General features: G+C 44.2%; 1 protein-coding gene across 7 annotated transcripts in view; it reads left to right on the forward strand.

The window, feature by feature from the left end:
• VGLL1 (vestigial like family member 1) overlaps positions 1 to 24,861 on the forward strand; it is a 71,587-nt gene that overhangs the window by 19,663 nt on the left and 27,063 nt on the right. For 4 of the 7 annotated variants that reach the window (XM_082445425.1, XM_082445426.1, XM_082445424.1 and 1 more), the window contains one exon: positions 65 to 16,904. In XM_082445425.1, coding sequence (XP_082301551.1) covers positions 65 to 183 — 119 coding nt within the window. In that variant the 3' untranslated portion in view covers positions 184 to 16,904. Of the gene's footprint in view, positions 1 to 64; positions 16,905 to 24,861 lie in introns of those variants that run through there. The other 3 variants (XM_082445422.1, XM_082445423.1, XM_082445421.1) reach the window with 2 other exon arrangements.

The raw sequence follows: 24,861 nt of genomic DNA on the forward strand, positions 1-24,861 counted from the left end.
GCTACTGGGCACTTTCTAACCCAGTCCCCGATTTCATTCCCAGTCGTGTTTTCTTCTTTCCTAGTTAAAAAAATCTATTTCCCCTCTGATGGTGGACCTGCCAGTGCCAGCCTTGCAATTGAAAGTAAGTATCTGCTTCTGCCTTTGATAGCATGTCTCTGTATCCTGAGAACAAATCCGTAGCATAAAAACCAGGATCTCCAGCAACTGAAATGACCCCCATTTCTATTTAGTATTTTCATCCCTAGAATAGGTTTCATTTTGGTCTCAAAGAGCCTGTGCACTTGGTATCCTGTAAACTGTTTTGCCCATTTTCTAATTTGGCTATAAAAGCAACTCTATTGAGTTCTTTGAGCTGGATTTAAGTGAGATAAGCAAGGTGACGCAGGAAAATGAACAAATTCATGAGGGTTAGCCTGCTCTTTCCCAGATGTTCAGTTTTCAGCCTAGAACATAGGGCCACCCCAGGACTCTGCAGTCAGACAAAATGCCACCTGATACCAAAGGCTAGGACTCTGGGCCCACGCTCAATTTGAAAGTGATGTCAGTAAGAACTGCCAAATGAGGACAATCTCGGGGGTTGACATGAGGATTTTCATGGCCTGGTGTCGAATCCAGCTTCATTACTTACCAGCTTTAGGAACTTAACCACGTTTCTTCACCTGTCCATACCTCAGTGGCTTCATTTATAAAATGAGGATTAAAATAATGCCCACCTCATCAGGTTTCCGTGAGGATTAATTGAAATAATATATGTAAATGCTTAGAATTTACATTCTAATGGAAATTAGCTCCAGTGAGCCCGGCACAACATAAGGCAGCAAAAAGTGCCTTTTGGGAGGGCATCCTGTGTGCCTTCAGCTGTTCTCGGGCTGTGTGTTTGAGAGGCATCAAGGGAAGAGCTGCCACCACGGCCCCAGATCTCAGGCACTTTACAGTTTGGTGTGGAGTGGGGGTGAGCACGATATATAGGCCTCCCTAGAACGTCCCCTCCTTGAGGGCCGAAGCTTTGAGGGGTGAACCGCCCCACCCTTAGCACCTGTGGCAGTGCCTGGCGCAGAGGTCAGTGCATACGTGTCAAGTGAATGAGTGCACAGATGCTGGAAACAATAAAAGAACATCGAAAAAGGAAATGGTAAAAATCTATCTGCTAATAGAGTACAAATTAATTTTGTTTGACGCCATTTTGTAAAACAGAAACAAACAAACAAGCCGCAAATCACCCTCAGGGAGGAATTGGCGGTGCCCAAGTGAGGAGGTAGATTTAAGGTAGCACGGCTTTGTCAGGCTTCATGGAAGTCTCTGCCTGAGGGGATGAGCTCTGCTGGCCTTCTAATGAGTGATATCAGGGTTATCAAGTCTCCTAAGTACTTGTTAAGAGTTTATACATTTAAAAATTGTAAGCCTTAGAATTACTAAAAACTTGATGATTTCAGTTGTTCATAGGCCCAAATTAACAGCAACACCACCTGTGGGTGACGGCTGTGAGCCAGATCCCACACACTGCATCCCGCTCAGTCCCCACAACGACCTTGTGACACGTGTGTGAGGACATCCTAGGTGCCTTATACAAGAGGTATCCAGTAAATAGGGATTGACTGACTGAATGAAGGAATGAATATGCCCATTTTATAGATGAGGGGACTGAGTCTCAAACAGGTGAAAGGACTCACCTTAAGATCACACAGCAGCAAGCAGCAGAGGTATTATCTCTCTGCTCTTGCAGTGTCCTACAATCATCAACATCGAAAATTACACTAAACATAAATCATCAAAACAATTCCAACTTAAATCAAGTGTACAACAGTGAAGGTTAGCAACTGGTACGGTTGTTTCACTGTATATGGGTTCACTGTCCATCTGTGGCCAGGACACTATCCTGGAATAAGAGGAGTGGGTGCAGAAGGCTTGGAAAGCATGCAAAGGAGCAGTATTACCTTGAGAAAGGGCCAAGGGGATGAGCCTTCCATGCAGAGAGTAGCTGACAGGAGGTGGGGAATGGGTACCTGGCTATGCCAATAGCCCCCATCCCCATTGGCTAGTCTGCAGCTGTGGCTTTGGGCAGAGGAGGCAGCAGGGCGTGGGGACTGGGAAGGGGGTGACTTCCTCGGTGGATAAAAGGACCAGGAAACCCCTTCAAAGCTCATGCTCTTAAGAGAGCACACTGCCAGTTTCTCCGTCTTGCCTGATGCTGAGAACCACAGGGGAGCTCGTGAAATGCCCAGATTCTGTGCCATCACTTCCTGGTTGGTAGCTTTGGCGTGGGACTCGGTCGCCTCTTTATATGTTTGATTCTTCATATATTTTATATTAACCTGATTTTGGTGGAGGCTTGGTTTTTTGGGGTTTTTTTTGGTTTTTGTTTTTGCCCGCACGGCTTGTGGGATCTTAGTTCCCCGACCAGGGATTAAACCCAGGCCCTGGTAGTGAAAGCGCTGAGCCCTAACCACTGGACCACCAGGGAATTCCCATATATTAACCTGATTTTGAAGTGAGCTGGGTGAACCTTTCAGGAAGGATTTTGATAGTTCTGAAAGATTTCCTCTGTGAGATCCCAGATAAATATTTGTCAAAGGAAGGAAGGCCGAGTCCCCTCCTTCCCCTCCAATATGGCCTAGTCCCCTCGTGCAGGTGTCCCACACCTGTGAGGCAGAGACCTTGTGGAGAGAAGAGCGATCTGCTGGAAGGATAGTTAGTTGGAGAGACCTTTCTGGAGGGGACTCCCCAAAACTGGTGCCGAAAGTTTTAGTGAATTTGATTTTTTTTAATCTGTAGAAATAGACACTGATTCATTGTACATTTCTTCAGTTTTTACAGGTAATAATCATATTGACATTGCTATTTGCCAGACATGGTGCTCTTTTATTTACATATATAAATCTAATAGTGTATAAAACTGTCTTGGTCCCTGCTCTCCAAAGAGTTAATAATCTAGTGGGGAAGGTAGACTCCACCAAAAAAAAAATAAAGAAGACAAAACAAAATATTTGCAAGTTATGGTAAGTATGAAGGAAGCATACCAAGTGTTGAAATAGAGAAAGATGGAGGCCAACTTTGGATAAAGTGGTCAAGGGAGGCTTCTGTGTGGAAGTGATGTGCAAGCAGGGACCCGAATGAAGTGAGGGGTGAAGTGAGCTTTAGGAAGAGCTGGGGTGGAGATGGAGGGAGCTGCCCTGCCCAGGCCCGGAAGTGAGTGAGGAATGGGTCAGAGCACAGCCTGGAGAGGTCGACTGGGGCCAGGTGACACAGGGCCTTCTGGGTCATGGTGGGAGGTTGGATTTTCTCTTCTAAGTGACTCAGTGAGCCATGGAAGGGTTTGAAGTGTGAGCCAATTTGCATTTATTTATTTATTTATTTTAAGTATTTTTTAAAAATTTATTTATTTTATTCATTTATTTTTGGCTGCGTTGGGTCTTCATTGCTACGCACGGGCTTTCTCTAGTTGCGGCGAGCGGGGGCTACTCTTCCTTGCGGTGCGCGGGCTTCTCATTGCGGTGGCTTCTCTTGTTGCCGAGCATGGGCTCTAGGCGCGCGGGCTTCAGTAGTTGTGGCTCGCGGGCTAGTTGGTCCGAGGCATGTGGGATCTTCCCGGACCAGGGCTCGAACCCGGGTCCCCTGCATTGGCAGGCGGATTCTAAACCACTGCGCCACCAGGGAAGCCCCCAATTTGCACTTAATAAGGTCACAGAAGCCTGCTGTGGAGAGGATTGACTGGAGAAAGGGATGGGAACAAAGAGACCAGTTAGGAGGCCAGAAGCATAGGATGGTAGCCTGGATCAGATGGCAGCAGTGGAGGCCAAATGAAGTTAATGTATTTGAGATCTATTTGGGGGGTTTAGCTCTTCGGTTTCCTGCTTGAGCAGCTGGGTGGATACTGGTACATGTATGGAAATGAGGAAGATTGTAGGAGAACAAAACTCTGACCACGTTCAGTCTGGGTGCCTACAAGACATGCAAGCGGATGTCCCTCTTCAACAGTTGTGTATGTAAGTGTGGAGTTCAAGAGGGGAGTCTGGATAAACTTTTGAGATTGTTCAGTATAAAATGACATTGAAAGCCATTGAATGATCACCCAGGCAGAGAAGAGAGAAGGGCAGAGGACAGAGTCTCGGAGTGTGCCAATATTTACAAGTTGAGGGCATGAGGACCCAGCAGATGATACTGAGAAGGAGCGGTCCCTGGGTGGGAGGAGAGCCAGGAGCGCGTGGTGTTACAGAAACGCAGAGAGGAGAAAGCTTCCAGAGAGCATGATCAACTGTGTCAAAGGCTTCCGAGAGATCAAATAAGAGAAGACCAGAGAAATTTCTATCGGATGTGGCACCAAAGATTTTGATAACCTAGTTAAGAGCAGTTTTCGTTATAGCGTGTGGACAGAAGCCAGGTCAGGTGGGCTGAAGAGGGAACGGGAGATGAGGAAGTGGAGACAGTAAATGCCAGTAGCTTCTCGGAGAGCGTAGCATTGAGGGGGGTGAACAGAAATAAGGTGGTAGCTACGGAGACTAGTGGAGTGGAGTGGGTCTTTTTTTTAAAAGAAGGCAAATATTAGAGCCCATACAAAGATGAAGAGATGGATGACAGAGGAGGATGAGGATAAATTCATGGTTGAAGTCACTGAGAAGTTTTGAAAGGGACATGTGGAAGTACTGACATTTGCTAAGAGGAGGGGTCCTTCTGCCATTGAAAGCAGACGAAAGAAGGAGAATAAGGACACAGATGCAAGTAGATTTGCAGCCTTGTTTGTGGGGAGTCTGAAATGTACTAATTAAACGATTTCTCTCTTCTCAGTCAACTATGAAGGCTGAGATCACGAGTTTACGTGGAAACAGGCTCGGGTGATTTTTGCCAGTGCTATTGGGTTAGTGTAATGCAGAGAAGGCAAACGGTGAGGCCCATCCAGGGTTGAGATTTTGACGAGTGAGTGCGATGGGTGGAGAAAGAGGAAAAGGAGTTGAGGGTATTTGCAAGCGAGTGATTGTAACAAGGGACCATGGCGTGTAAGCTGCTCAAAGAAGGAAATGGAGGCAGATGGAAGGTGCCGGGTAGTGGAGGTTGATGGATTGGAGGATGAGGTTATATAAAATGCGGTGATAAGACTACGTAAGCCAATGACATTGGGACATGGTGGTTGGAGAGCGGATGTTCGAACTTGAGGTGGCAAGGATGCCACCTGTGTAGGCCATGACAAGGTCTAGCGTGGGACCATGGCAAATGGCTGGCTGAAGTGGCATGAACTAAAGGTCATTAGAAGGTGAGGAGAATGACAAGAACCATGGAAGTGAGGCAAAATAAGAATCAATAGCTCCCTACACCGCGGGTGCTGTTTTTATCCTCATTCACAGATGGGAACATGGAGCTTTAGGGAGGTTAAGTAATTTGCCCAAAGTCAAGGTAAGTGCCAGAGTCAGTTTTCTCTGTCCTTGGTCTTACCCACTAAGCTAAGCTGCAGCGTGACCCCACAATGATTCTACTCCCTATAAAGGCACTGCCTCTTTAACAAAATAAGAGCTAATATTTATTGAACATATCTGTGCCACACACTGTTCTAAGGGCTGTACATGTGTTTAACTCATGTAGGAGGTAGGTATCATTAGTATTCCCATTTACCAGATGAGGAAAGTGGGGCTCAGATAGGCTAGGTAACTTGCCCAAGGTCACACAGCTAGGAGTGGTGAGGTCGGTCCGGATTCAAACCTGGGCTCCTTGGACCCCAAGCTGGCTTCTTCCTCATCATGCTTATCCTATTTTTCAGAAAGCCAGTCTCCAGAGAGAAGAAAAGATCTGTTCTTTTACTGAACTCCGGTTTAAAGAAGAGAATTCCTTTTTCCAAACCTGCTTATGGTTTTCTACTGGGAATCCAGAGGGTCTAGAGACATCGCCGTCCTTATCTCTTTCTGCCACAAAAGAGCACTGAGTCCAAAGCAAGTTTCTGTTCTCCCTGAAATTCTATACTTTTCCTTGGCACCTATGCCCCACGTTAGGTTTTGTGTTTTTTTTTTTAACTTTTTAAGCATATAAGATGGTTAAAAGAGATGTTCAGTGGTGGGGAGCATAGAGGCTCACACCCCCTGCACCCACTGCCCTCCTACTTAGAAATCGGCCGCCTTACCCTCCATCAGCTGGGCCTTCCACATCAAGACTGACGGCGTGGTACCCGATGGGGTTGTCCCACTCTTCCAACTGAATAGAGGTTCCAGGAACAGCCTGACACTTTCTAGCCTTAACCAGACTATTTCCATCTTCCCTCTTGCCTCTACAAAAAGCAAAATGGAAATCGGGTGGGCAAGACCCACTGAGAGTGTCTGGAGTCTGAAAGGAAGCTGAAAAGGTCTCAGGCTGGGCCTGATGAATGAGACAGTCACTCGGAAAATTTGATCCCTCAGTTCTAAAAAAGTGATTCCAAATAGAATGGCTGAGCAATCTGAGAAGTAACTTGCAAGTAGTTAGTAAGCAAACCACCCCATCCCAAGCGGGGCCTAGAGGACGCTCTGTATCCAGAACATTTCTTGGATGAGTTCCATGACTTCCTGGCTGCCTCCCCTCTGAGGAGGACCCTGGCAGCCCACAGGTGCTCATCTGTACCTGACAGCCATCTGCAGGGGCCCGCCTGGCTGCCATGAACACGGAACCTTTCCTGTAGCTCTTCCACTGTTAGTGACATCGGGAAAATAGTAACTTTCCTTTCAGAACCGTTGGGGCCACCAGTGTGGATGCCCACGTGGGTCCAAGACTTGGTAGCAGGACTTCCCTGCAGATTGTTCCAGATGAAACGACAAATTTCTCCGAACTCCTTCATCTGTCCTTCATCTCTCCAATCTGATAGACAGCTCACGGTCCGGTGTGAGCTCGGTACTTAGCCCTCCAAACTCCTTCATCTCTCCTTCATCTCTCTGATCTGATAGACAGCTCACGGTCCAGTGTGAGCTCGGTACGTAGCCCTGACAACCCTGGAGGCCCCTGCCATCAGCGTTCCCCACGCACACCCCACTTGCTCCCGTGTAACAGCTCAAAGGGTGAATAAGCAAATGACATTTTTGGATTATGCTGTTCTTAATTCTAAATTCTTTCACATCCATGATCTCATGCAAACTTCTCAGCAACCCTAGGATTGACATGATTATCTTCGCTTAATACATGTGGATACTGAGGCTTAGAGTTGGCCAATGACCTGCCCAAGGTAACACAGCCAGCGCTGGAACCCAGGTCTGATCTCAGGGCTCTTTTCTCTCCACCATAATATTTATCAAAGGTTACCATCAGGGTGGCTCTTAGATATTTTGCTCTCCCATCTGCTATGTAAATAAAGACCACAGCTCTTGCATGAGTGAATTGGTAACTTTGGCAGTAATACAGTAATTATCTTGTCTCAAGCAGTTTTTCCAGTGTGTTACATAGGTTTCCGAGATTTACTCAGAGAAAAAAAAACTTAACCAGTACATTTTCTCTCAAAGTTATTTGCCTTCAAAAGCCGTGTTCTATTTTAGGTGATGGTTGGGAAAATTCAGGGTGGAGGCTGATTCTAGCACTTAAACAAGTGTGTGTTTATCTTGGCTCGCTGTAGAAAGATTCGTCTGTTAGAAGATAACATGCCCATCAGAACTGAACTCAATATGCTATTTAGGGAAAAGAAAAATGATTCCAAGAGGGCTGGCATTTTGTAATCTGATAATATTTCCCTGCAAATCCCTCCGCCTGGAAGCTCTTTCTTGAATGAAGTTGAAAGCAGTAATCAATTTTCCCACATTAATAAAGAGGGAAGAAAAGGTCTCCTGCCTCTGAAAGACCCCTGCTCCTCTGAGACAAGTAAATCCCTCCCCAGATCATCTCTTACTTAATCCTAGACTTTGGTTTCTGTCTTTCTAGATCCATCCTTTGTAACTTTCCCACCTCACTTCCAAAAATGTAACTTGAACAGCATTTCTTTGGCTCACTTTGGCATTTTACTCTTGCTAATTACACACACACACACACACACACAAACAAACCAGCCCCATGTGTTATCTGTGGGGCTTCATCTACACTCCTAGTTGATAATCTTGTGAGATGCTAGTTCGATCAAGGTTTGAAACTGGAAAGTCAGGCCCAATAGGGCTACAGCCCATAAACCTCATTCACATTTTTCTCTACAATTTTCAGAAATTGACAAGTGGCCCGATGTACTCTGACTCACCAGCTGCCACCCCTTCCCCCCACCCCAAACACACTCATTCCTGAACTTTACAGTCTGAAAGAATGGAAATTGTTCCCAAATGTGCTGGAAACTTACATACTTGAATGATACCTGGGCTAAAACAATAAAAGGTGACAATTTCCTTTTTCTGGTAGTAAAGACTGTCTTTCAAGAATTCCAAATAAGGATGTTGTTTGCAAAGCCAACTGAGACTTGTGTTGAAGCAGTTTTCCATTCTAAAAATCAGTATCACGTGTAACACTGAAAAGAAAGTCACCTCTCCAGAGATAAAGCTAAGTAATCTTTATATCACATCTTTCTCCCGTATAAACAATAGTTTCTGCTCTTTCCATAACTGTTTCTCTAGCTTGACATAATTGAAAATAACTTTGTAAACCATCTGTATTTTCAAAATAATGCAATGGTCCGTATGAATTCCTTTAATAAGATTAGTACGATTTTAAAATAGTATGTCACTGAACTTTTTATAGATTAGTGGTGATTATAGAAATGAAATGGGCTATAGAATTTTCATAAGGATTACAGTTTTATCACTATTTCTTATCAATTTAATTGAGATTAAACTAAGCCTCAAAGAGAAGTTTGGTTATTTTTTCCCTTCATTTTAATGATTCAGCATACTTGGAAGCAAGTTGAGTCTTGATTTACAGCAGTTACAGTTACGTTTTCGGTGAAGGCTGACCCCCCACTCATCTTTCAAAATGATCAGCCTTTTCTTAATGCTAACTGCAAACCGGAACTGAGCGTTAGGACACTTGGGTTCCATCCTGGCTCTGCCACCAGCTAGCTGTGCCATCTTGAATGACTCACCCCCCCCACCCCCTCCCCGCCCAGGTCTCGATTTCTCTATATGTAAAATGAGATGATCCCTAAGGACATTTCCAGCTCAGACAGCCTATATTTCGAAATACATGTAGTGGTTGTGACAAGACCTATCAACAGTTGCCATAGGAGGGCTCAAAGAAAGGACAGGGTCTGGCCAACTGGAAAACAGAAGGAAGAATTGGCAGCCATGGGTTGGCCATTCAGCTCCAAGAAGTGCTGTCCGCCGAGTGCCTCCACCTATCAGCACCTTAGGATCTGCTTCAGTCATGCTATTCATGGGCAGCCAATGACTGAGCATGACAGGGGTGTTAGGACCTGGCCATTTCTGCCCAACATGGGACTCCTCTATTGGGCAGTATTTGCTCCAGGGTTCCTGTTGAGTTGGCTGAGACTTTGTCAGATCTGCATCCTAGTCTGAGTCTCTTCCTGCTCAATTCTGCTTCCTTCCCTTTTTAAAAAAAAAATAAATTTATTTTAGGCTGCATTGGGTCTTCACTGCTACGCACAGGCTTTCTCTAGTGGCGAGCGGGGCTACTCTTCGTTGTGGTGCGCGGGCTTCTCATTGCGGTGGCTTCTCTTGTTGCGGAGCACGGGCTCTAGGCGCGCGGGCTTCAGTAGTTGTGGCACGCAGGCTCAGTAGTTGTGGCTTGGGGCTCTAGAGCGCAGGCTCAGTAGCTGTGGCACATGGGCTTAGTTGCTCCACGGCATGTGGGATCTTCTCGGACCAGGGCTCGAACCTGTGTCCCCTGCATTGGCAAGAGGATTCTTAACCACTGTGCCACCAGGGAAGCCCTGCTTCCTTCCCTTTTTATCTTTTGCAGATGTTTCGCACCAAGCCCCTATATACCTCTCACATCTTTAACTCTTTCTCGGAGCCTGCTTTCTGGACGACCCAGCTGATAATAGGGCAGTATTTTAAGAGCAAAGGCAAAGAAATCTCAAGACTCGTTGAATAGATGACGATTAGACTAGTCTGACTGGAGTGGAGCATTGGGGTTGATAAGCAGTTGAAAATCAAGCTGGAAAGGTAGATTGGGGTCAGATTAGTGAGGTTGATTGACAGTGTCATGTGGACATGGAGTTAAGGTTGGCGCCAGATTGGAGCCCCAGGTCAGCTCCATCTTCAATCAGCTACCTGGACCATCCGCCAGGCCAGCAAATGACTGTCTACGTAATAGGAGATGGCTACTTCTGCAGAACCATGTGGTCTATATCAGTGCCTCTCGAGAGCCCCACTGGATGCGTTTTACCACCTGGGGAGCACGGTGAAAAAAACTCCTCAGTTCTGCCCTAGACTTACTGAATCAGAGTCTCTGGGGATGAGACACCCCCATTCTCCTACCTTCCACCCATCATGTCCCCGCCCCACCCCCCGTCATTAGTTTTGGGTGTAAGCAAGTGTATCCATTTCCTATTGCTGCTGTAGCAAATTACTACAAATTTAGTGGCTTAAGACAACACTCATTGATTCTCTTACAGTTCTGGAGATCAAAAGTCCTACATGGGCTTCACTGGGCTGAAATCAAGGTGTTTGCGAGGCTGCATTCCTTCTGGAGGCTTTAGGGAAGGATCTGTCTCCTTATCCTTTGCAGTTTCTAGAGGCTGCCCACATTCCTCAGCCCATGGTCTCCTGCCTTCATCTTCAAAGTCAGCAATATTGCATCTCTTTGATCTTTCTTTCATAGTCCCGTCTTCTTCTGACTCTCTTCTTTTGCTTTCCTCTTCCATTTTTAAAGATCCTAGTGATTACACTGGGCCCCAGATAATCAGAATAATCCCCCTGATTAGCAACCTTCCATCTGCACCCTTAGTTTCCTTTGCCATGTAACATAACATATTCACAGGTTCTGGGGACTAGGACATGGCCATCATTGGGGCTATTATTTTGCCTACTACATCAGGTTTGGAAACCACCGACCTACGTGATATAAATGTTTCTTCCTGAGGCTATATATCTGAGGACCTCTGTTTAGCACATCTGTGTGACAGAATTGGCAGTTTTCCTTTTAAATGAAATGGCTACTCTCAAAAATATGCATACTCCTTGACCTGGCAACTTCACCTCTAGGAATATGTCCAATGAAAATAATTTGACAAATGCACAAAAATTTAAGCACACAGATGTTTAACATTGCGTTGTTTATACTAGTGAAAAATCAGGAACAGCATAAATCTCCAACAGTAGGGCATTCATTAAACAAATTATGTTCCATTCATCCAATATAACATAATACACAGCCCTTAAAATGATGCTATAGAGACTTCCCTAGCAGTCCAGTGGTTAAGACTCAGCGCTTCCACTGCAGGGGGTGTGGGTTTGATCCCTGGTCAGAGAACTAAGATCCTGCATGCTGCTCTGTGTGGCCAAAAAAAAAAAAAATGATGCTACAGATCTATATTCATGCATGAAAATGCATATTATTAAGTACAAGAGGTATACACATGCACTGCACGCACACACACATATACTTTAAGCTCATTGTAAAATATACATAGATAATTAAAATAGGTTAATTGTTTATTACAGTATGGTTACTAGTAGCAGAAAAACTAGGAGTGATCCCAATTCCTGTCAAAAAAAATTGGCTAAATAAATGATAATACATCTGTACAATTGAACACTATGGACCAGGTACAAAGAATCAGGTAGATTTATATACACTGGTAAGGAAAGACATCTAAGATATATCATTAGTTGAGAAAGGCAAGTTACGAAATAGCCAGCTTACTATTATCCTCTTTGTGTTTTTTGAAAAAGGACATGTTAGTGTGTGTGTGTGTGTGTGTGTGTGTGTGTGGAGTTGTTGCTTTGCAAAATGCTGCACAATTCCAGGGGTACCGTTCACATCCTATCACATGATATTCCATGTGACTAAGGCTCTCTGAAACACAGGGTGTGTGTATGTATATGCATGACTGCAGGTATGTTTGTGTGTGTGTATGTATATATGTATACACACAGTATGTGTATACAGTATATGTGCATTTTTATATGCATAGGAAATGCATAGGTAATTCCTGGGAGAATCTCAGACAATCTGTTAACGGTAATTTCCTTTGGGGAGTGGGACTGGGGAGATTATGTGTGTGTGTGCATTTGTGTGTGGTAGTGTTGATCAGGGAAATTTTATTTTTCACGTTATACCTTTTTGTGCTATTTTAATGTTTTACAAGCGTGTGTTGCTTTCATGGGAAAGTAATTTTTAATACATATCTTATGCAGAAAAATTTTAGAAAAATGAACAGTGGTTATCTCTGAGTGGGGTGATAATTGTTAAGCAGCAAAATATGTCCTGTTCTTTCAAAGCTTCCCTGATAACCCAGACCAATTCTCTTTTCGAGTCCTGTTTTTTTTGTAAGATTGCAAGAGAATCATACACTCCCAGAGGCAGACACAGCCTCAAGAGATTACCAAGGCCAGGCCCCTGCCTTCAGATGGATAAACTATTTAAGTGATCCAGGACAAATCATTGCTTATCAGAAAAACGTTAATAATCTTTGGGAAATATTAATTACCTGTATTCAGTGATTATTTTCTGTCTCAATTAGTTACAACTCTGTAGAAATAAAAATGAATTTTAAAAACATGTAGCCCGTTATGAAGTTACTTTTACATGCATTGTCACATTTTGACCCTTACAGTGACCCCGTGCAATTGACAGATGAGAAAACTGAGGTTCGGGGAGAGGTATACATGTTGCCAAACTGGGAAGGAGGGAGGGAACAAATGTTTAATGAGCACTTACTATGTGCTAGTTACAGTATATAACTTACCTAATTTTATCTTCACAACACATAGGTGTTGTTATTCCCACCTTGCAGATGAGGAAACTGAGGTTGTGTGAGCTACTATAACAAATTACCATAGACTGGGTGGCTTAAACAACAGAAATGTATTTCTCACAGTTCTGGAGGCTGGGAAGTCCAAGATCAAGGCACAGGTAGACTCAGTGTCTGCTGACAGCCTGCTTCCTGGTTCATGAACAGCCATCTTCTTGCTGTGTCCTCAGGTGAGGGAAGGAGAGAGGGTGTTTTCTGGGGTCTCTTTTATAAGGGCACTAATCTCATTCATGAGGGTGCTACCCTCATGACTTTAATTACATCTCAAAGGCTCCACCTCCAAATACCATCACCTTGGGAGTTAGGTCAAAATATAAATTTTGGGGGACACAAACATTCAGTCCATAGCAGCCACAGAGCTTGAAACTTCGCAGAGCCAGAATTCCAAACCAGCTCTCTCCTTTTTTTGGAGGAAAGTGTGCTCTCTATTCCTCCACTGGAATCTCTTTGCACCTTTTCCCTGGTGAGCCTTAAATTCCCTTGACTTAATCCTTCAATTCAAAAAAGAATTAATTTTAACTTTTTATTTTTACAGAATACAGAATCCTGCATTTCAAGGTCTCAAAACTTCTGCTCCCAGCCCTCGCGGGCAACGATAGTGGCAAACAGGAACTCAGCTCTGAGATTTGGGTTAACAAAAGATAAAATGTCTCCACTTCAGAATCATTCTTTAGTTCCCAAGTAGTGGGCAGGGAAAGGGAGGGAGCAGTTTTTGCGGCAACTATTCCTTTTAGTAAAAACACTGACCCATAAAGGATTAGCTATGAGTGATCCCTTGATAAAACCTGTTAGAGGGGGGAGGAGGAACGGGGAATTGTTGTTTAACGGGTACAGAGTTTCAGTTTTGCAAGATGGAAAGTTCTGGAGATCCGCTGCACAATATTGTGATTATACTTAACACTACTGAACTGTACACTTGGAAACAGTTAAGATGGTAAATTTCATGTTATGTGCTTTCTACCACATTTGAAGTTTAAAAAAAAATTTCTTAGAGAGTTCTGGGAACTTTTAAACGATGTCCCAGAAAGAAAAAAGAGAGAGGTTATACTCTAACAGTGTATTATGCTCTAACAGCGCACACTTAATGCTGGCCCTTCTCCCCCCACCCCCGACTTATAGTCAATGCAGACCTAGATTCTTTAGATTGCAGACCCAAATCAATCGTCCTCCTGACAAGGTGAGGAGTCAAGCAACAGAGCTCATAATAATAATAACAGAATGAAGGAGCTGACCATTTCCTTGCACCTAGAATCTCTCTGTGAAACAATCCACAATGACCTGAGCCCACAGAGATTCTCTTAAAGAACGATTCACTTAAAAAATATCTATGTGTCAGCTATATTTGGACGCACCACTAGATGGTACAGAAACCTAGTTTTCTGGTAATGATTTGCTCATATTGTGAAGGCAACAGCAGAAGATTTCATTGGAAATACTCTGAATATATTCTTTGTGAAGTTGGAAAGTGAAATACTTTGAAATAATATCTGGCGAAGATAGCATGACATTCTCATTTTCTGTTAGTTTGCATCCAGCTTGCTAATGACAGAAAAGGGACTTTGGGGAAGACAATTGGGACACATTTTCAAAATTTCTCAACCCTTTCACGAGGATTTTGTGTCCCCAAACCTAATCGCAATGGCGATCTGTCCACTCTAACTGGCTTAACCTCAGTAACTTCTAGAATTATTGAAATTATGATAGAAGCAATTCCAACTCTAGGTCAGAAGAGCTTGGTACCTTGAGATAATATTGTCTTTTTTACTGAAAAGAGAAATGCTTTGGAGTTCCAAAAGAAAAGGTAGCAGGATTCCATTTATATATGGTTAAAAAAAAAAACAGGCAGAACTATCTATGGTGCAAAACGCCAAGCTTCTAAATGGAATAAAACTAGAATTTAAAAATGGAAGCCAAAAACCAAAAAGACAGACCTCAGTGTTAACATGTCTGCTCATATCACTGACATTGAGTTTGATTTCATCCTCAAAAGGTGAAGGTCAGTCTTCAAGACTTCATTAGTTAATATCATAACCTATAACCATGCAGGAAGCTCCAGAAATTCAGGTGCACTTTCCTGCTCACAAACTAACACATTTTTTGGGGGGGCTGCGTTCGGTCTTCGTTGCTGCGCACGGCCTTTCTTTAGTTGTGGTGCACAGGCTTCTCGTTGCTGTGGCTTCTCTTGTTGTGGAGCACGGGCTCTAGGCACATGGGCTCAGTAGTTGTGGCTCACAGGCTCTAGAGCGCAGGCTCAGTAGTTGTGGCGCACGGGCTTAGTTGCTCCGCGGCATGTGGGATCTTCCTGGACCAGGGATCCAACCCGTCTCCCCTGAACTGGCAGGCGGATTCTTAACCACTGTGCCACCAGGGAAGTCCCAAACTAACACATTTTGTGATGCAAAAAGAACAAATAATCAACAGATGTTTTAACCAGGCAGAAATCCAACCAATGAAATTTTCAGACTTAGTTATCGTTACCTGTTACCTGAAGCTGATGGAGTTGATAATTCTGAGTAAACTGGAAAGCACCACGGCCACCCATTTCCTAAAGGAAAGAGCCAGCTTTCAGAGGGGCAATACCCAGGGCTGAGTCATCTCTGTATTTTATTGTGCCTAGCACAGGGACCTCATTCTGTAAATGTTTGTTCAAAAAATGAATGAAAATAGCATTGTGCCACTGACCAATTGATATTACTCTTGGCCAACAGAAAGAACAGATGAACTTTATAGATCCTTCCTGGACCCACACCCTCACTCCCACCCAAGTCTGGGTTAGCTGCCCTCCTCTGCGCTCCCTCGGCTCCCCAGGCATCCCATTACAGCGCTGGTCACCCCGTGTTTATCCCAATTGATTATTCCCTTGTCTGTCTTCCCCATTAGACTGTGAGCTGGGTCTGCCCTGATCATCACTGTACCCCTAGTGCCATGTTTATGAATGACTGGATGCCTGGGCTATTAATTATACTCTATGTTCCAGAAGTATAACATCAAGGCTAAGGAATAATGGATTTACCACTCTTTCTCCAGGTCTCCTTGCTCAGCCAACTGTGTGACCTTAGGCAAATAACTTGGCTTCCTGGGAGCCAACCTCAGAGCAGTGGGCTTGAGGATGGACCCTCAAGGGGATGCAGGGCAGACTTTTACAACCTGGTTCTGAGAGATCTCAGGCTGGAGGGAAGAGTCGATTGCCCTTCCAGAACAAAGTTGACATGGGAGGCTTAGTTCTAGCCTCAGACAGACAGGGCTTAAGGTCCATCTCTAGCACTTTCCTACCAACTTTGGGCAATTACCTCATCTCTCTGAACCTCATTACTTTATGAGGGTCTGTTTTGGGCATTTTATCATATGACCATTGACTATCCTCAGTGTGAATTCATAATTGCGTGTCCGTGTGTTTTAGCATTCTTACAGTATTTGAGTAATATCAAGGGCTATGATTTACTGAGCACTCATGGTGTACCCTGCTCTGGGCTAAGTGCTTCAGATGCATCATCTCATTGAATCTTTACAATTACCCTTTGAGGCAGGAATTAGTGTTGCTGTTTTACAGATAAGGAAATTGAAGCTCGGAGCGGTACCATAAGTGGCCCAGCCCAGGCAGCTGGTGAACTGTTAGAGAGCTGGGATTCAAGCCCTGTTTCCTCCGACTCCAAAGCCCATTACTCTTAACCCCTTCACTCAACTGCTGTAGAGTAATTAAGGGGTATTAAAATGGAACCCTGTAAAAGCCAGAGAATAAAGTAAATAAATAGAAAGCTTTTGCCTTCTCTTGAAAGGCCATTAGTTCCAGCAGCCTTTTGGTGTCAAATGGAAAAAATAATAAGGTTGGCCCATCAATTAGTAGAAGCAGGCCACTTCACCAGTATGTTGGGCCCTACTTTCCATTGCTAGCTAAAATAATTACCATCCATTCAACCACTTTAAATGACTCCCAACACGGACTTGTGGGGCCTTCTATTAACTACAGAACATCAAAATAATATGTAGACAGCAGCTCTCTCTAAGCGACCTTTGAATACACTATTTAAAAAAAAAAAAGGAAAGAAAGAAACAGCAGTTTCCAGTTCTCAATCTTCTAAAGCCAGGAACTCTTTCCAAATTCGATAATATCATTTGTCAAACGCATTGAGCTCTGTGGGAAGGAAGTGGGAAGCGCCACCGGTCCCTCCCTGGAGAGTTTCAGGCCTCATGGATGCAGTGGCTTAGCAAACTTTGGGAATGGCCTCGGTGACTAAAACGACTCCTGTTGCCCTAGTTTCAGGCCGAAATTTGCAAACTGCTAAGGTTTGGGAAAACATTTTAGTCAAACGGAGCGCAATTTCTACCCCCTGGGAGAGAGGCCAAATGCCATGCAATGTCAGAGCTGCACGGAGACTGGCCGGGTACCCGGGCTTGCGCCGACACGGTCTGGGCCTAGGGTCTCTGCTGCCCTCTGCTGGCCACAGGCTGGTGCGGTAGGAATGTAGTCATTCCTTTGAAGGAATGACTTTGAAGTCATTCCTTCAAAGTGCTGCTGCTGGGGCCTCTCCTCCTATTGCCGCTCCCACTGTTACCCCCAGAAACTAGTACCCGGTACCAGGCGCCTCTCAGGTCCAGGTACTGAGCCAGGTGCTGTGGAGACAGAGATGACAAGTCCCAGACAGATATCCAAACAGAGAGTTACAATAAAGTGCAGTTAGGGACTTCCCTGGCGGTCCAGTGGTTGACTCTGGGCTTCCAATGCAGGGGGCGCGGGTTCCATCCCTGGTGGGGGAATTAGATCCCACGTGCCGCATGGTGTGGACAAAAAAAAGTACAGTTAGTGTCGCCAGAGAGCGTGGATCAGTATCCCTGAGTTCCCCCCCTCAGCGGTGCTAGGCTCCTACTTTGTGTCCACTGCCAAATGAGGTTCTGGGAAAATAATAGTACCACCTACTTGCGTCTGCACAGAGCTTTATCGTTTTAAGCATTCGCTTAGTACACATCTCAATTGATCATCACAACAAACCAGTGAGGTTCGCAGAGCTAGTATTAATATCCCCATGATATAGATTACGAAACCCAGGCTCAGAGAGGGTGTGTAAGTAGCCAAATGTAGCACAGCCTGCTGTTAGATTACAGAGCTTGGACTTGACTGGCTGACTTCAAATCCACTCCCTTTACTCCTGCACCGCACTGCTACCTGCTGCTGCTTCCTGAGAGGTCGGTAGATCTTGGTTAAGGCCAAGTGCTCTTAGAGCCCTACCATGCTCTAGCTAGACAGCGGCAGGCAAGTCACTTTACTTCTCTTTGCCTTGTTTCCCTCATCTTTGAAGTGGGAAGAATAACTGTACTTGCAAGGTTATTTTGAGGACTAAATGAGTAAAGGCTTATGCCAGCCATATAGTTAGCACTTCATAAACGTCAACTCTCAATATCACTGTCAACACGTGAGGCAGACAACTTGGGGCACGTGTGACGAGCCCACCCTGACAGCTCATTTTTCAGTCTTCCGGGGACTACACCTCTTCCTCTTGTCTCCAAGAGGACCTGCAGGAATAACGGGGCTGCAGAGGGTGGAGGGACTAATTCTGCCCTGGAGAGATGACCTCTGTCTTTCTAGGGGCAGGGGCAGGGGGGAAACGGGACCAGGGACCAGGACTCGTAAAAGAGACTTTTATAATGTTCTTGTTAAAAAAACATTCTCATTGTCGGGTGATGTGTTGATATTGCTCTGGACTCATCAGTGAAGGGTCGCAAGCCACCCAGGTCAGTGACCAGTCATATGGCTTATACATTAGCAGTTTAATTAAATTATATTTTAAGAGACAAAGATATTTGTTTGCTATGTATTTTTTAAAATTTTTATTGAGGTATAGTTGATTTACAATATTATGTTAGCTTCAGGTGTACACACAGTGATTCAAAATTTTTATAGATTATACTCCATTTAAAGTTATTATAAAATATTGGCTATATTTCCTGTGCTGTACAATATATCCTTGTGGCTTATTTATTGGTAGACATTTTAATAATTAGAAATGCCTCTTATTATCAGGACATGTATCAAAGAAGGACCTTATAATATGTACCATATATGCAATCGGAGAATTTTATCCGGCTGTAAATACAGGCAGACCTCGTTTTATTGTGCTTCACTTTACCGTGCTTTGCAGATACTGGGTGTTTTTACAAATTGAAGGTTTGTGGCAACCCTGCATCGAGCAAGTCTATCGGCGCCATTTTTCCAACAGCATATGTTCACTTCATGTCTCCGTCCCATTTTGGTAATTCTCTCAATATTTCAAACTTTTTCATTATTATTCTATTTGTTATGGTGATCTGTGATCAGTGATCTTTGATGTTAGTATCAGTACTATGGCTCGTGAAGGCTCAGATGATGGTTAGCATTTTTAGCAATAAGGTATTTTTAAATTAAGGCATGTACATTGTTTTTTCAGACATAATGTTACTGCACACTTAATAGACTACGATCTAGTGTAAACATAAATTTTATATGCACTGGGAAACGAAAAAATTCATGTGACCCACTTTATTGCGATATTCGCTTTATTACCATGGTCTGGAGTCAAACCCACAGTATATCCGAGGTCTGCCTGTAAATGCATTTTGTAGCAAAAGCGGGGGAAGAAAAGAATTAAAAAGTGTTCCTGTTGAAAACATTCTCTTCTTAAAGAGAACTTTTTAATTACAGAGAATTGATCATTGCACAAAATTCATCTTACCCATACAGGCAAAACAGGGTCAGTATGGGCTGGTACTAGGAATGTGGGCAACGACTTAATTATATAATAGTATTTAAACTGGATCTTCTATCTCAATGCTCTGGGATCCCATGACAATCCGTCCTCGCACTTGGCTGCTTCTCCTCAAATCTTCCTGAGCCTCCTCTTTTGGCTCCTGCATGAGCTCTTCCTTCTCTACCATCCCCTAAATGTTAGTGTTTTCCAGGGATCTTTCCTTGGCCTACAGCCCTCACACACCACAGCCTCTTCCTCAGTGATGGAATCCTTTCCCATAACATCAATGACCGTTGATGACTCCAAAATCACCATCTCCTACCAAGACCTCTCCCAGGAGCTTGAGACTCACCATCTACCCGGCTACTGGACATCAGTACCCGGAGGTCCCACAGGCACCAGTCCCTCTGAAATGTGTTTTGCCAGGATTTCCCTGGCGGTCCAGCGGTTAGGATTCCATGCTTTAGCTCTGAGGGCGTGGGTTCGATCCCTGGTCGGGGAACTAAGATCCTGCAAGCCGGAAGGTGCAGCCAAAAAAAACCCCACTGTATTCTGTCACCTGTTTTCTCTGCATCATTTAACAACACTCTTATCCATTACCAGTCACTCCCCATTCCCCCCTGCCATTTTACAACCCCATCAGCAATGTATGACGGTCAAATCTCTTGGGGAGTCATTCCTGATCCCTCCTTCTCCTTTAGTTCGCACAACTAAGCACTTAACACCCCAGCTACAGTGATCTGCATGTGATCTCCAATAGAAACATGCTTTTCCTTCTCTGTCTCCTCTGCCTAGAATGTCCTTCCTCACTCTCTTCACCTAGGGAGTGCCTACTCGTTCTTTAAGATTCAGTACCTCTGGGAACTCTTACTATATCATGTCCCTCCTGTTCTGTGGGCTCATTGAGCCCTGTTGGAGCTGTCTTCCCCAGAAGACTGGGACACCCTCACCCCCATCCCCTAGCCCCGCTTAGCTGATTCAGTCCTCTCTCACAAGCACCTGAAATTTATCAGGCACTCTATGAAGAGTTGTCAGGTGAATGAATGTCCTCAAATGAGTTGCAATACAATATTTACTGGGTGCCATCTTAACAATCAGACCCTGAAGGCAGCAAGGACTCCAACCTGGAGGCATGGCCCGGTGTACCCAGTCCCACCACATCAGCACACAGCTCTCCTAGCCAGGAGAATCTTAGGCACCTCGAAACTTTGTCCTCAATCAGATAGGTGGCTGTTGACCAGAACACAATGAACATGAAACTAACTCAGACCTACCCGGAAGCACATGCCCTAGCAGATCCTTCCCCTCAAACTCCAAAACCCCCGCCAAAGAGAAGGGTGGCCACCGCCTGAGCCTGAATAAAGAACTCTAGCGTGGGGCAGAAGGAAGCTACATCCGTCTCTGAGTCTGTTCTAGTGCGCCATCCCATCTCGGGGGCTTCCATGTTTAATGCCTCTCCACACTGTCTCCACTCGAATCCCAGATCCACCTGCCTGCCTGGCTCTCAGACCTTGGCTCACCTTGATCACTTGGTAGCAACTGATTGGCCAGCCACACCAAGTGCCAAGCCCATGAGCTCAAAGGAGCCCATCTCTCTGAGGAGGGCATCAGCCTTGCCAGCCTACTGTCTGCTCAACCTCAGGCCCCAGACTTGGCCCCTTGATTAGGTATTCACTTTACACGTATTTCAATACTGAAACGAGATACCAATACTAACACTAATCGCCCATTTGCATGCCAACTATAAGAGAAAGCATCATTTGAAAAAACACAGACTATGCACACATTAGAATACTTTATTATTTTAGCTCTGCTTTATTGCTGTTTAATTCATGATTCTCAATCTTGGCTGCACCTTGAAATCACCTAAGGAGTTTTTTAAAAAATACCGATACCTATAAGTAAATCAATCAATTAACAGTAACTTATTAATTAATTAATTGATTAATTAACTAGCTTAAAAAAACTGATTCCTGAGTCTTCCTCCCAGAGATTCTGATTTAATTCACGTGGAGTGCAGCCTGGACACAGAGTTTTCAAAGCTCTCCAGGCGATTCTAATATGCAGACAGCACTGAGACCACTTTCCTTCCGTTTACTTCCTAGACCACAAATCCCCTCCCCTTGACTTGGTTCTGGGCAGTGGACATCGGCAATGTGATAACTTGGTCTTACAATGACTTTAGTTCCCCCACCCAGTGGTGTCCAAACTGAAAGTCCAAAGTGCGAGAAACCCACGCTACAGAGTGACTCGCTGGGGTTTGGTGCCAGATCTTACAACGCCCACTTTCCAGTCCAGGGTGACTAAATGCTGAAGTAGTACCACCACCCCCCCTCCTTTTTAGTCCCTCACAGCGCCTGCTCTCACCTATTTTATAATTAGTAGTTGATTAGCATGAAAAGATCTTCCTTCCTGAATGAGGCCTCGCAATCGTGTTTTTCAACTTCTGACTCAAATTGCAGGGCCACTTGGGGTTTTTGTTTGTTTGCTTGCTTTTTCTTTTCACTCACTGAATTCTTAAAAATCCTTTGTTGTTGTTGTTGCTGTATTTTGTTTTTCATTTTTATTGGAGTATAGTTGATTTAAAATGTTGTATTAGTTTCTGCTGTACAGCAAAGTGAATCAGTTATACATATACATATATCCACTTTTTTCCCATATAAACCATTACAGAGTACTGAGTAGAGCTCCCTGTGCTATACAGTAGGTTCTTATTAGTTATCTTTTTAATATATAGTAGTGTGTCTATGTTAATCCCAATCTCCCAATTCATCTCTCCCCCCTTTCCCCCCTGGTAAACGTAAGTTTGTTTTCTACATCTGTGACTCTATTTCTATTTTGTAAATAAGTCCATTTGTACCATATTTTTAGATTCCACATGAGTGATATCATATGATATTTGTCTTTCTCTAACTTATTTAGTATGATAATCTCTATGTCCATCCATGTTGCTGCAAATGGCATTATTTTGTTCTTTTTTATGGCTGAGTAATATTCCATTGCATATATGTGCCACATGTTCTTCATCCACTCCTCTGTCAATGGACATTTAGGTTGCTTCCATTGAAACTCCTTTTGAGAAAAAGCAGCTTGGAAGCCGAGTTAGGTTGTTTCTGCATAGAAATAGAAGAGCGCCTATACCCTGTGTTTTCACCAATGGTAGAAAAACTACTTTTTCTTTTTGCAGGAAAAATAAAGATTAACAACCACGGAGGACCAAGGCTCAAGTTCCACTTAGAGGAAACCAGATTCAATTTCCCATGTGACACTGAGAGTTTGTATTCCAAGGTCAGGATTTACCTAATCAGGGCTCTGTTGTTTCCAGGGAGAATGTGGATTCTACACGTTGGGTTTTAGGGTGCACATGGTGGGTGGTTTTGAGACATTTCCTCAGCAGTTTATTACTGGCCAAGACAGAGGTACCACTGCAGCTCTCTCCCTGAGAAGGTTCCTCCCACAAAGCTTCTCACTTCCTTTTCAAAATTTACTTATTTCGCTCATCAGCAAGAAAATGAAAATGTCTTTTTCACTTCTCTATGATCTTCTCCCCAACTCAGCAACTTAATGCACCTCTGTCACTTTGATTTATTCAAATGATGTGAAATGTCAACCTATTGAAGATCTGTAAGGACCGTGGGTAGTGTCACCCACTGCCCTGAAAAGCCAACGGATTTCAGCTCTCTGAACGGATGTCAGACAGGGGCAAAGCTGAGCCTGCGGGATGTCTTCCTGCTGTGCTTCTCACTGGAGTGAGTCAAGGAGACTTGGGCACATTAATGAGGAAGCCACATCTCCTGCCAGTTTTAAAAAAATATTTATTTATTTATTTGCTTGTTTATTTTGGCTGCGCTGGGTCTTAGTTGCTGCACGTGCGATCTTCGTTGCGGCATGCGGGATCTAGTTCCCCGACCAGGGATCGAACCGGGGCCCCCTGCATTTGGAGTGTGGAGTCTCAACCACTGGGCCACCAGAGAAGTCCCCCTCCTGCCAGTATGAATGACACCATCTTGGCAAAAAGGAAAATAGCCCCTGAGAGACTTTTCCCCCCAACTGTGATTTCTTAGAGAGCCACGACAACGTTCTGACACTTAATGAAGCAGAACCTTTTGATCCCAACCACAGTCTGATCTCACTGGATTGGGAGCAGCCCCAGACAATTTAGATGAGGGCGCCACCAGTTGAGGTCTTTATGTGAGACCTCATTAATTAGACTGTGAGGATGGCCTTACATGGTGCTTGGCACAGAGGTACGAAGCACCCGTTGTGTGTTAGGTATTGCTATGATTATTAAAAGTTCTTTTCCAGAAGGTTCCACCAGTGCCTGAAAGGTAGGCTTATGTCGACGAAAAATTAATCAGTCAATCTAAGAAAGAATTGGAAAATTTTCTTCGAGCCAAATTTGAGGATTATAACTTGGGAAGAGCATCTCAGAAAGCTCTGAGGACTGTTCCACCCGTTAGAAGTCAAGCCACAATTTATATACGTTTTTTGAGACAGAGGGCTGTACATCAAATGACTTATTATTGACAGTTTACGTAATCCAGATTTAAGTACATTTGTGGTGGGTCATGTGACCCTTTACAAGATCAAGAAGGAATGTTATCTTTTTAAAAAAGTAAATTTATTAATTTATTTTTGGCTGTGTTGGGTCTTTGTTGCGGTGTGCGGGCTTCTCGTTGTGGTGGCTTCTCTTGTTGCGGAGCACGGGCTCTAGGCGCGCGGGCTTCAGTAGTTGCGGCTGGTGGGCTCTAGAGTGCAGGCTCAGTAGTTGTGGCGCACGGGCTTAGTTGCTCTGCGGCATGTGGGATCTTCCGGGACCAGGGCTCGAACCCGTGTCCCCTGCATTGGCAGGCGGATTCTTAACCACTGCATCACCAGGGAAGCCCAGGAATGTTCTTTAAGGAGTTGCCTTGTTGATGCTGGGAGAATGTTGATCTTTATGGTTGAGCAGGTCTTACTCTAAATGCGGGAGGTTTGGTCAATGCATAATGCAGATACACAGTGCACAGTAGGGGGAGAGAGGAGGCCAAAGGGCAGAGAAGAATTTTTATGTTTAAATTTTTCTCATTTTACCATAAATATGAATTTTATTTCACACTTACTATGACTTGGATTTGGCCTGAAACATACTGTGACTATTTCTGTAGTTCTATCCTGCTGATGGCCGGCCTGGTGCTCTGGGGTAGTCAAAACCATTCCAAGAAACCTCAGGGAAATGTCTAAATTCTCCCATTGGGTTGGAATTCTGTGAATTCTAATGGGTCTTGAAATAACTGGATCGGTGTCTGA

The sequence above is a fragment of the Balaenoptera physalus genome, assembly GCF_965194825.1.
Source record: "Balaenoptera physalus genome assembly, chromosome: X".
Classification (NCBI taxonomy): domain Eukaryota; kingdom Metazoa; phylum Chordata; class Mammalia; order Artiodactyla; family Balaenopteridae; genus Balaenoptera; species Balaenoptera physalus.